The sequence below is a fragment of the Panthera tigris genome, chromosome A2, assembly GCF_018350195.1.
Source record: "Panthera tigris isolate Pti1 chromosome A2, P.tigris_Pti1_mat1.1, whole genome shotgun sequence".
Classification (NCBI taxonomy): domain Eukaryota; kingdom Metazoa; phylum Chordata; class Mammalia; order Carnivora; family Felidae; genus Panthera; species Panthera tigris.
This window is the reverse complement of record NC_056661.1, coordinates 56,237,284-56,250,227: the sequence shown is the minus strand read 5'-3', so window position 1 is coordinate 56,250,227 and position 12,944 is coordinate 56,237,284. Positions and strand designations below refer to the sequence as shown.

Genomic DNA, 12,944 nt, shown 5'->3' with positions numbered 1-12,944 from the left:
GGCCGCAATCCCACCACTCACTAGGCTGGTCCTGGCACGGGGCGGCGTTCACCGGCCACCGCTGGGGCGCTGGCGCCACCTCTCGCCCTTCTGGAGAACTGCAGCCTGGCCTTCCCAGACGGGACAGAGCGGGCCAGACAGGGTGGTACCGCCCAGCCTTGGAGCAGGTGTAGAGAGGGGCCGCTGAGCCAGCCCTTGGACCCCGCCCGAAGCTTCCTCATACAAACCTCTTCCATTCTGCCTGAAGAATCTAAGGCCCCCTCCTCCCCAGCTCTCCTTGTACAGAGGGCGGGCGGCTGGGTTAGGAAGCAGAGCAGGGCTCAAACCCAATTTCACCGACGTTTCAATCTAACAACATGTCACTGCCCTGCTTCGAACCCTGGCTCCTCACTGCTTAAGAAATGAGTACCAAACTCCTCGCTATGCCCACAAGGCCTCGCAGATTTGGCCTCTGCCCTCCCCCTCCGCGCGGCCTCATCCTCTTATCCAGCAAGTTGGCTCCAGCCCCTGGGCCTTTGCAAAGGCCAGTCCCTCTGTCCAGCACACGTCTCTCTCTTTTCACCTACTTAACCCCGGCTCCACCTGCATGCCTCAGCTCCTTCAGGGAGGCCTTGCCTGACCTCTCCACAGGCCCCATCGAGGAATGTCTCCTAGCACCGTGGATGCTGCTCAGGGGAGCGTCTCCCTCTCTTATGCTGCACAGCTGCGTGAGGATAAGGATCGTGTCTGCTCGACTCCCCATTTATTTCAGCTCCAGTGCAGTGCCAGGCACATACTAGGTGCTTCAGAAATATTTGTGGATGAAATTAGTTATGTCTAATTCACGTGAGTCCCTGTCCCCAGATTAACATGCCTTCATAAACACAGCATTCATTTCTCAAGGGACCAGGCACAGAGGGAAATAAAGGTCCTTCCTACTTGAGTTCTGGGGAGGGGGATATTAATAGACGGTAAAGTGGAGGGTCTGTGCACCGATGTCCTGAGCAGGAGCAGACAGCCGGGAAAAGCTAGAGCTGAGATGTGGACCTAGGTCTGTTTTGACTGAAGCCATTCTGTGGCCCCTGAAGCCAGGCATATGGCCCAGTTCCCTCAGGATTCACCGGGCTGGATCTGCTTGAGCCGCTCACGCAGACGGAGGAGAATGGAGTTGCCTTGCCCCTGAGGTTACCAACAGAGTCCTGGAGAGAGAGTCTAAAAAATTAAGCATAGGAGGGCTGCCTAAGTGGGGAGGAGAACCCATTCCCAGGCATCTCTCCTTTGCCAGTCAGCATGCTCAAGGCTGGTTCTACCACCAGCAGGCAGGGCTCCCATATGTGAATCTGTAAAAGGCGCCCTCATCTGGTGGACATAGCCTCTTACGCCCACGCTTGTCAAGACTGCCATTTCTTTCTTTGCCAACTGCTCTCACACAGTGCACAACCTGAACATCTGTACACTAGAAGCGCCTGGAGCTCCGCCCCACTGGGTGGGGTCCCTGCTATTACTCTCCTCACACTGACAGTGGATCTGGCTCTTCCTTCAAGGGGGCAGGGAGCCCTTCCAGTAAGGACTTGTAATCATGCATGCAGGACATGTGGCCACATGCAGCCACCTGTGCCTTCCTTTCTTAGACCCTGGGAGAGAGAAAGCCCCAGAGAAAGCCCTCTGGGAGATTTCCACAGCAGAGATAAGCCACCGGCAGGTCCAGAAATCACAAGGCCCACAGAGAAAACATCAGCAAAACTTAGCACTGACTTAAGCTGCCTCATGGAATCCCATCAAATCTGAACAGGAGGGCAGTGAAAACCCCAGCCCACATCATGGGCTTAAACTCAGGTGGAAAGGGTGACATGTGGCTTGCTTGGGTCTTCAAGGAGACAGACCCTCAGTCCTCTCAGAGAGACTGCTGCATGCCCTGGGCTTCTGCATTGAGGCAGGAGCCCGGAGGAGGCCAGGGCATGCTCAAGGTCACCCAATGGCCAGCTGGCAGCCAGGCTGGGCCCGCGCCAGGTCTCCAGGCTCCGCCCTCGCTCCAGCCCCAGATCTGCTGGAGTGGGGAGGAGGGGGAGCTGGTCTCCCAACTTGGGCCTTCATGGGGCACAGAGGGACCGTTCTTTGCAGCTCAACAATCCCCCTGTTTGCCCCGTGCCAGGCTACAGCCTCCCTCGAGTCCTGCTGACGAGGAAAATCTGGTGCCAGCGTCCACAAATATGTGTGCCTTCTGGAGGGAGGAGGCAGCCGGCCTTTCTAGCCGAGTGGGCAGATTTAAAGGCCCAGAGAGAAGCCACAGGATAGGGGCAGAGGGAGCTTCTGGGTGTTTTCTTTAAAATACAGCGTGGGGAATAAACATACACACACACACACACACACACACACACAAAGCTCCTGAATATTTCTGACCAGATACCACAAAAACGCTTTCCATGTTTGCTCTGAGCGGGAGGTGGGGGGCATATGAAGTTTTTGTTGTATCTTCTTGTAATGTTGAACACTTTTACCACGGGCCTGCTTTCCTAAGCAAATAGTAAACTCCTAGAAATAAACTGAAAATAAGAAGCCCAGAAAGAAAGAGAAAAAAGGGAGCTCAGGTATCGACCTTCTCTGTAAAAACCTTCTCTGTGCTTGCTGGGACACGGGCCGCGTTGGTGGCCCATTCGTGCACATTTACACTGTAACCACAGAGTGACCCGGAGAAGGGGGCCCCTCTTGTTGTCACCCCCACTACACAAACCATTGCCCAGGTCCTAGCCTGGCTAGGCACACTAGTCCTGGCCTAGTTCTAGGCTGATTCTTGCTCTTCACTTCTTCCCAGGGACCTGAAGTTCTCAGAGAGCCTGGGGAGGAGTGACACTGCTCCAGAGGGAATGTGCCTTGTCAGGCAACCAAGGGGAGTCCGCAGGCCGTGGTGGGAGCAGAGCCTACAACATCCGGGGCCCTAGAGACGGTCCGCTGAGATGCTGCCGGGCCATGCTCTCAGCCCAGGCCCCTGCTGAACCATAGCCCCTTCCTGGGCCTCAGTCTCCTCGTCTATTAAATGGGCGAATCTGCCCTGGTTTGCCTGGTAGGAGTAAAGATTACTCCTACTCCAAGGGGAGGTGCCTGGCACCTAGCAGGTGCTCAGTCCACACCCACTTCCTCCCTCCCTCCCTGCCCTGATAACTCCAAGAGCAGTAAGGCTATGTCCTGCCAGGCCAGGGACTGGCCACTGCCCGGGGAAAGGCACCGGGATCTGGAGGGCTGACTGGAGGTTGGCAGTGACCCCCTCTCTCTAGCGGGCATGCCCTGGACACTGGAGAGGACGCAGAGCCTCCTGGGAGACGGGTGGGCTGGGTGCCTGAGCCTGTGTGTGGGCTCAAGTGAGTTCGCATAGCGGCCTGAGATCTGGCAGGTCCTTGTGGCAGGCTGTGTCCCTCCACCTCCTGCTTCCATTGCCTCAAACAGACCCGGATGCAAAGGGCTTAGGAGGAGACGTTTATTTTCCAGACGCAGGTACCCAGAGGTGGGCAAGGAAGACACAGCCAGGGATCGCCCTGGCCTTCCCTTACCTTGGTCCAGTGCCCTGGGTGGGGGTCTCCTGCAGCACACAGCACGGCCTCGCTGGCCCCAGGGGCCTCCTCTGTGGCCCACGTAGATGAGCTTCCTCAGCCCTTCCCGGGCCTATGCAGTGGCCAGCGTGGGTCATAAGCCCTCAGCCCCTGCTTAATCCGCCAGAGCCCGAGTCAGCGCCAGCGGGACACGTGACAGCCACAGCCCCACAGACCTGTTTGGCAGGAGTGGCAGCTGGTCCCATGGGGGAGGGCCGCCTGCGCAGCCCTCCTTGCCCTCGGGGGCTGTCCCTGATCACCACACTCCTGCTGGCTCCTCCTGTCTAGAGCCTGTGTCCTGGGCTCCTGCCCGCCACCCCCGGAAAGGTATGGGTATGTGGGGGGGGGGCAGGGCAGATGGGGAAAAGGGCTCATCAAATGGTGCTGGGTAATGGTGTGTGTGCGTGTGTGTGCGTGTGCACACTTGGAACGGGATCCTTATCTTACGCCACACACGAATCAATTCCAGGTAAAGATCTAATGTAAAATATACAGAATATGCATGGCCACGGAGTGGGAAAGGATTTCTTAAAACAGAAAACATTGATAATAAAGCTCGAGATAAATTTGACTACTTAAATGAAGAACTCTGAAATGCAGTGCCTGGGCGGCTCCATCGGTTGAAAGTCCAACTCTTGATTTTGGCTCAGGTCATGATTTCACGGTTCGTGAGTTCGAGCCCCGAGCTGGGCTCTGCGCTGACAGTGTGGAGGCTGCTTGGGATTCTCTCTCTCCTTCTCTCTCTGCTCCTCCCCTGCTCGCTCTCTCTCTCTCTCTCTCTCAAAATAAAAAAATAAACTTAAAAAAAAAAGAACTCTGAAATGAAGATGTCCACCCAAAGACCCCAGAAAGAGTAAAAACAGCAAGATATTTACAACATACATAAATGATCAAGGATTCAAGTCTCAAATGCCTAAAGAATCCCCCCAATCAACAAGAAAATAAAAAGCCCAAGATGGGCAAAAACACTTCCCCAAAGAAGAGATCCAAATGGCCAATAAGCAGGCAAAAACGACCCAACCTCATCAGCAATCAGGGAGATGCAAATTAATGCCACGATGACCCACTATTACACACCCACCAGCTGAGCAACAATGCCAAAGACTGATAATAGCCGATGTCGGGAGAAGGGGGTGCCATGGGAGGGAATGACCACACAGCATTCTCTACGACCCAGTGAGAGGTAATGCCCTGGAGAAGGGCATGCCATGCACACTAGCGCACAGACAGGTTCAAGAACAATAGCCCCAAACCAAAAACAACCCACATGTCCACCACAGTAGACTGGAATACATAAACTGTGGCCCCAGCGAGGCGAGGGAATACGACCGGGCAGTGACAAGGACAAACCGTAGCTACTCACGACTGGAGGAGTCACAGAGCTGCACCCGCAAGCCGAAGAAGCCAGACCCAAACAAGTTATCTACAGCCTACGTCTATGTAACAGACAGCTCGAAAATAAGAAAAACAAAATGATACCGTAAAGAGTTGTTCAGCTGGGGCGCCTGGGTGGCTCAGTCGGTTGAGCCTCCGACTTCGGCTCAGGTCATGATCTCTCGGTTCGTGAGTTCGAGCCCCGCATCAGGCTCTGTGCTGACAGCTCAGGGCCTGGAGCCTGCTTTGGACTCTGTGTCTCCCTCTGCCCCTCCCCCACTCCCGCTCTATCTCTGTCTCTCCCTCTGTCTCAAAAATAAACATTAAAAAAAAAAAAGAGTTGTTCCGCTGGGCGGTAACACAGCAAGAACAAGAGCATCATTAACACAAGAGTCTAAATGGTGAGAATCTTTGAGGGGTAATGGTTGGGGAAGAGCACCAAGCTGGGTGGGGGTAGGGGGCTTCTGGCAACACTCAGTCTCTTGACCCAGGTGGTAGGCACATGTATGTGTCTCTAACTTTTCTTTAAGCTGCTGCACAGATGTCTACTCACTTTCCTGTGTGACAGGTTGCATATCACATTTAAATAGAAAGATGTATCTGACATTGGTAGGGGACAGGCGGACACCCCAAGCTGTGATTGCAGAGTCACCTGCCACAACCAGTCACACTTCGACACCATAGCCACCCAGCCACACAGGCCATGTGAGCTGCGAGGGCTCATTCTACCCTCTCATTTTAAACACAAGCACCGAGGATCAGAGATAGAAAGGAACTTGCCCAAGGCTGCACAGCAAGTTGGGGTCAGGACTGGAATCTAGGTCCCAAACCAGGTTCTCTCCTTTTCCGTTTGGGAGAATTTTTCCATTGCAAATCACCTTTAACATCAATCAGGGCAGACTGATTCCTTGTAGCATTTACCACTCTCTGAAATTTTCTTTATTCCCTTACTTATCCATCGTGGGTCTCTGGGCGCTAGAACAAAAACTCCTGGGGGGAAGGGTTTTTTGTCTGTTTTGCTCCTGAGGTATCATAGTAGGTGCTCCATAAATATTTGTTGCATGAATGGAGCTTGCATTTCTATTTGGACTCTGAGGTCCTAGAAATACTCAGTGGCTCCTGTGACATCCCCAAAGGAGAAAATGAAAAATAACTATGACATTGACACACTTTCTCAGAATTATTTTCATAACTGTCTTAGGCAGCTGGTACTATCATCACCCCCATCTTAAGGAGGAGGAAACTGAGGCTCAGGGAGGTTGTGAATTATCCAAGGTCACAGCACTAGGAAGTTGAGAGCTGGCACTTGAACCCAGCCCCAGAGGCAGGCCAGCCTGTCAGTCAGTCCACATACAGGGTCCGGGTATCAGGGTCTACGTGCTCCAGCCCTCCTGTTCCCCCATTCCTACCCCCCAACCCCACTCCTTTGGGGTGCCAGTTACAGCTTCCAAAGCGTGTTCTTTTTTAAAAAAAATTTTTTAACAATTTACTCATTTTTCAGAGACAGAGAGAGACAGAGTGTGAATGGGGGAGAGCCAGAGAGAAAGGGAGACAGAGAATCCAAAGCAGGCTCCAGGCTCTGAGCTGTCAGCACAGAGCCCGATGCGGGGCCCGAACTCATGGACCACAAGATCCTGACCTGAGCCGGAGTCAGGCACTTAACCAACTGAGCCACCCAGGCGCCCCTTCCAAACTGTGTCCTGGCCTGTTCCAAACTCCGGTCCGGGGGGCGGGAAGGGACTCGTCCAAAGCGAGAGCTTGTCCAAAGTGCTCTTCCCTCAAGTTTCCCAAGCCAGGGTGACCAACAGTGACCCGAGCACTGCTCACGGATTTGCCATAAGACACTCAATTTCCGTATTGCTTCACTTCATACCAAATCCTCAGGCCCCCTGGCTAAGTCCAAAAACTGGTCCTAGTTCCGTATCTGGATGAGCTGAATAATGAAATATTCCCATGATACCCCCAGGCAACTGGCTTTATTAAAACACTCTGGCCCTTAGCATTTTTACAAACCTATATTACTATCAGGATAGCTTTCAGCAAGCCCTCGGGTAATAATAATAATAATAATAATAATAATAATAATAAATCATTGGCTCTGGGAGTCTTGAAGCTCCAATGACCCTCCAGGGCATCTAAACCAACTGAGAAACATAAATCTTCTGATCAGCCTCAGTTTGCATACCTCCAGTGAAGGGAACTCACTCCCTCATGAAGGCAGGTTGTTTTTTGCTTTTTGTTTTTTTTGTTTTTTGGATCCAGCTCAGTTGAGCACAACAAAAAATTATATTCGCCCCCAGCACTAGGGACTACGAGGTGCCTCAGCCACTGTTCTGGCCTCAGGGAGTTTAGTCGTGAGTGATTGTGTCATTCCAACAGAAAGGGACACAGCACAGGCTGGGATTACCTTCTAAAGAGGCAGCATGTGAGGCCCAAGCCTTTATATCCCTGTCACATATGGCACGTGGATTTATGTGGGTCAGCCTGGACTCTGTGCTCACTCATGAGCCCCTCCCAGAGGAATGTCTCCCTAGGAGCATCTGGGCATGAAAACTGGCAAACCGTGGGGCTCTAGGGGCCCAAGGAAGAGAAAGGATCGTCATCCGAGGTAGGTGGGAGGGTGCAGCATCCCAAATCCTTCCCGCTGGCCTGTGGGATTGACATAATTGTTTTAATATTATGCTTCCAGAACCTTCACACACATTGATAGATGGCTTTGTGGTTTTGCAAATGAAATGGGATAATATATGTGAGAGCCACCGTGAGGGGCTCTGGCAAGGAGCAGATGCTTAAAAAACGTTCACTGGGTTTGAACTGCAATCGTGTTGGATCAGAAGGCCACATACACGTAGTTCTTCGAAGAGTCGCTGACAGCTTGGCTGCCTGTGTCCTGCCTTCCCAAGTTGGCACTTGCTGAGGTAGCCTTACTGAACAGCCTGGGGGGTGGGGGTGAGGGAGGGGCTTCCTGAAGCCTAGTGTCTCACCAGGGAGGTCTAATGGCAGTCTCACCTATGCCCCAGCACGCTATTCTGCTCAGCGATAATGGCTCACTTTAGGGGAGAACACAGGGACTCAGGGCAGGCTTTGCTGAGGCAGTGACATAGATGAGAATAAAAAAGGATGACCAGAGGTGTCTAGGTGGCAGGGCGGGGTATGCATTCTTGTGGGAGCCAGGACGGGGCCAGGCTGGGTCCAGTGGGAAGACATCAGGCACTAGAAGATGCTGATCCCCCAAGCAGGTCTGAGTTATACCTCACCATGGCAATAGCCAGGTCTGAGTTCCGTGGTGTGGGGGCGGGACGGGGGGAACCCCAGTCCACACGGACCTCACCAACAGGATGGGGCTTGGCCCAGCCACTTTTATGCAAAACTCACTTCTTGACAGGAGCAAACAATCTCATTCCCCACCCCAATTCTGAGATGCCGGCAGGGAGGGATGAGACATGGGGTCAACCCTCCAGATTCGTAGCCTCCCTCACTGGTCAGTACTGAGCCCCGCTTGCACACCCTGCTGACAGGAAGCTTACTATAGAACCAAAGGCCAGCTGTGCTCTTTTTGGGTACGGTTGGTTAGGTGCTTAGTTTACCCCCCACCCCCCATCCCAGTAGTCAGAACACCAGGGGTGGGAGAAAGGTGAAGACACAAAGGGTCCCAAGTTCTGGCTCGGCCTCGGCACTCCCCTCCGCACAATGGGGAAGGGGCATAACTGATATCATGGGGGTTGCTGTGGGGCCAGCAGGTATGGGGTGGGCAGGGCAGGCTGGTCAGAACAGCTGTTGGAAGGGCAGGCAGCCACAGGCACTTTTGAAAAGCAGCCTTGAGAAAGGTATGGCAACTCTGGTCATGAGACCCGAGATTGCTTAATGTTTGCACGGTGTGCAGGAGCTGGAGTCCCCTGCAGAAGACGGCACCAGTCCCCTTCCTTGTCTCTCCACTGCAGGGACCTCTATGGGAACAGCGAGTCCTCTGAGTGTTCCCTAGCAACCCAAGGATGTCTGGAGAGCTGGGGACAGTGGGAGGCTGTGTGACCTTGGACGTGTTCCTGCCTCTCTCTGGCCTCAGTTTCCCCATCTCTAATAAGGGATTGGGCCCTAGGATGCTCCCTCCAGCTCTGATGCTCAGTGTCAAGGCTGTGGGCATTGTGGCACCCCCAGCCCCTCTTAGCTCATCTTTTCCTGCCGGGGTGGGGGGCAAAGGGGGGGGGTGGGACTGTTTCTCTTCTCTCCTTTCAAACTCGACTGCTGGGCTCTGGCCTTACCAGTCCAAGGGAGGAGTCAGGCACAGTGCTGGGGGCAGGAGAGGGTGACCAGAGGGGCATTCCCGTGTCACCTCAGTTTAGAGTTGCTCCCAGGGGCTGCACAGGCCAGCATGTGCAGTCTGGTGGGGACAGAGCACAGAGTGGAGCAGGGCCTCATCAAAGCACACAACCAGACTCTTGCTCCTATAGTGCAGGACAACTGGTTCCCCTCTCCCCCCACCCCCACCAATTATGGAGCATGCTCAGAGCAAAATGTGCAAAGCTGACCAGGCAGAGCAGAATGCCGTCCCCGTGAGCCTAATCTCATGGACAGGGCTGGGGGGAGGGGACACCCACTGTCGTCTTTCTGCTCCGTCTGCTCCAGGAACAGATCAGCTGTGACAGTTGAGAGCTTGGCAATTTAAAGTGGCAAATGCCTGGCAGAAACATGGGAAGGGGGGTTCCCCATGACTGGGGTGGGGACAGCCTCCTCTCACCACCGGGGCCAAATGTCCCTTCCCTCAATACTGCCCAAGGCTGTTGGTATCAGACAGGGCAAGGGTTTCCTACACCCCGGACCCCCTGGCCCAGGAGCGTCCACCTCAGGCTGTCCTGACACCTGAAACAACCCCGTCAGTTCTCAGACCACTGCTGCCTCCTATTTGGGACTGGGTCCAAGGACTGCCCTGGCTGTTCCAGTCCTCAAGCACCATCACCTACACCGATTGCCCGCCCCTGGGGGTCTGACCCGGAGCGTCTCCAGAATAAAAACCAGCCTCTTGCCCACGTGGTGGCAGGAGGAGGGGCTGCCCAAGGTCACACAGGGGGTCAGGGGCAGGTCTGGATTCGGACCCAGCCCTCCAGCCCAGCCCTAACTCCTCACTCCCTCCCTGGACGCGTCTATCTGGCTCCCAGCGAATTCCGGAGATGCCTCAACCTCCCGCCCGCAGGCTCCCGACCCCGGACGCGTGGCTGGTTTTCTCCGCTGGGAGGCAGGAGCAGGGGAAGGGCTGGTAGGGGGCAGCTTCACCAGGCGACCCTCCAAGCCTGGATTCACGTTTCCCCGCCCCAGGGAGACAGCCAACTGCATAGACGCGGAAATGGAGCACCCTGAGCCCCCCCTCCCCCCAACATCGCGCCTTCAGCGTCCACAAGGTTTTGCATAAAGGGTCCGCATAGCCGCGGAGGCTGAATCTCCTACGTCCTCACCGATCGAGTTCCAGAGAGCGACACCCGCAGAGCCCGGGCTCAGAAAGACTGGCGTTGGCGCACCCCAGGCCCTCCGGGCCGCCTGCGTAACCCCGGCTTCCAAGGCCGAGAGCCTGGCGGCCTCTGATCCCCCAACCCTACGACCCAGTGGCCAGTGTCCTCTCCGCCACTGCGGCTTCGGAACCTCCTCCCCGGCCGGGCTCCGCAAAGCCTCCTGCGATCACCCCTCCCTCCCCCGGTTCCCAAGAGCTGCTCGCGCGTCCGTGTAGCCGCGGCTCCGGGGGCGGAGCTGCCGCCCAGGCCTTTCGGCGGAGGGGACTCCGGGCCGCAGTCCCCGCAGCCCCCAGCCCCGGGCTCGACCCCGCACCGCACCGCACCGGCCGCCGCGCGCGTCCCCCGCCGGCCCGCCTCCTACCTCGCGGGTCCGCCTGCAGCCGCCGAGCGCGCGCCGTCCCCGCGGCGGGCGCGGAGCGCGGGCGCGGCTCCAGCGCGTCGGGCCGGCGGGGCGCGGGGGGGCCCGGGGGCGTCAGCAGCCCGAGCCCGAGCCCGAGCCCGAGCCCGAGCCCGAGCCCGAGCACCGCCGGCCCTTCTGCCCTCTCCGCCACCGCGCGCCGTGACCTTGGCTGCGGCCTCGCCACGCCAGCCTCAGTTTACCCCCTTGGAAAGGTGTATGTGTGTGTGTGGGGGTGGGGGGCGGCGGCGGTGGGGAGGATGGGTGCCGCCCCGGCCGCCGACGTCACCTGAGCGGGGACAAGGTGAGGGCGCTCGGGTTGGTGGGGCCGCTGCAGCCGCTGGCTGGGGGAGCCGGGTACACAAGGTCCAGGCGCGTTGGAGCGCGCACTGTGGCCCCAGCATTTCCCTCACTCCCCGAGACCCTCACATAAACACCTAGTAACCGCGACCTCAGGCCAAGTCCCTCGGCCCCTCCCCCGGAGAAATGCAGCCCCAGCAGGCAGGCAATGCCCAGCACCACCCCCCCCCCCCAGCCTTCCCGGTTCACAGATGAGAAAACCGAGGCTCAGAGAGAGGCAGCCACTGGTCCGGAGTTGCACAGCGGGAGCGGGATGCTCACACCCACCCTGGCACCACGTCCCTCTGAGTCTCCTCCAGGACACAAGGCCCCTCGCAGTCTGGGGGGAGGGTCTCTGCCTGCCGGCTGCGCGGCTTACCCAACAGCAAACGTTGACTCAGCACCAGCTGAATGCTGGGGATGGGCCTCAGTGGTGTGGCAACTCTCCTAGAGGATGGGGTGGCACAGTTTGAGAGAGGGACCCGATACCAGGGGAAGAAGTGGCGTAAAGAGGAGAGGCTGGGCCTGAAAGGGGCAGGAAGGGGGCCGACGCTCCAGGAGGAGGGTGCTTAAGGATAAAGCAAGGATGGGAATGCGCATTGCCCTGTGTGTATGGGAGAGAAGGCGGGTTCTGAGAGCCTTGAACACCAGGCCAAATAAAGAGCATCTTCCGTTCGTTCCTAGGCGGCGGGGAGCCCCCGACCAGTTTGCAGCCAGGACCTCAGCTGTTTGGGCTGTGAGTTAGGAAACGCCCCCTGGTGGCCAGAAGGGGCAAGACAGGAGGCCAGAGGGACGCGTCTGCAGTGGTCCAGCTGTGGGGAAGCCGCCTTAGTGATGTAATGAGTCAGGAGACTGGAGTCTTTGCGGGCCCTGCCACCCACGGGCTGCATGACCTTGGGCAAGGCACTTCCCCTCTCTGGGCTTCTGGGAGGGAAGGAGCCTGATTTTCAGCTTTGTATCTCATGACCCTGGATATGGGGACCAGGTTGGAGTAGGCAGCAGATCGAGGAAGGAACCGACAGATCAGAGGCGAGAGGTAGACATTTTGTTCAGCACTTTATGGGACTTAGTTCATTTACTTGCGGTAGAACTACTATCCCAATTTCATAGACAAGGACACTATAGCACAGAGAGGGTAATTCACCTTTCCAGGCTCACACAACTGCTAAGTGTCTGAGCTGGGATTTGAACACAGACTTATGAAAAAGGGGCACCCGACCACCTCAGTCTCTTGCCTTGCAGCATTTACTGAGCGTCTAAGGCATTCTTGGAGTATACAAGGCACTAGTGACAGGTGAATAAAGGAGCAGTTCAGCTCCTGGTGGCTCTTCCTCACCTCGTAGCACCTTATTGATGCTCACGGCAAACTGGACAGTGGCCACCGGGAGTAGACTTTTGGGGCAGAGCATGTGTCCCCATCCCGAGCCTCCTGTTACATTCTTCTGTATGTTGGAGGTTTTGTTTTTAAGAACTATGAATGAACTTTATAATTTCAAAAACGTTTTTAAAAAGAGCATCTAAAGGAAGAAAAGATGCTTGTGGTTTTAATAACTGACGACGGTCTTCTAGAGAAGACACATCCTCTTGTTATCAGTGCCAGGAGTGTGTTCCTTGGTTAATTGGAAAGCAGGTGAGGGAAGTGAGAACAGCAAGGGTTCTAGAAACTATGCAGCCTGGGCGAGTCCTCTCACCTTTCTGAGCCTCATGTGGACTCATCTATAAAATGAAACGAATGATAAAAATCCCCACCCCGCCTCGCTTCAAAGGCTG

The 12,944-nt window shown here is 55.9% G+C and overlaps 1 protein-coding gene across 3 annotated transcripts in view; it reads right to left on the bottom strand.

Annotated features, from left to right (window-relative positions):
* IQSEC1 (IQ motif and Sec7 domain ArfGEF 1) overlaps positions 1 to 12,944 on the bottom strand; it is a 121,283-nt gene that overhangs the window by 84,018 nt on the left and 24,321 nt on the right. The window contains exon 1 of one of the 3 annotated variants that reach the window (XM_042979610.1): positions 3,525 to 4,262. The exons of the other annotated variants lie outside the window; for them this stretch is intronic. Within the exon in view, the coding sequence (XP_042835544.1) occupies positions 3,525 to 3,661 (137 nt within the window). The 5' untranslated portion in view covers positions 3,662 to 4,262. Of the gene's footprint in view, positions 1 to 3,524; positions 4,263 to 12,944 lie in introns of those variants that run through there. 3 annotated transcript variants of the gene reach the window in all.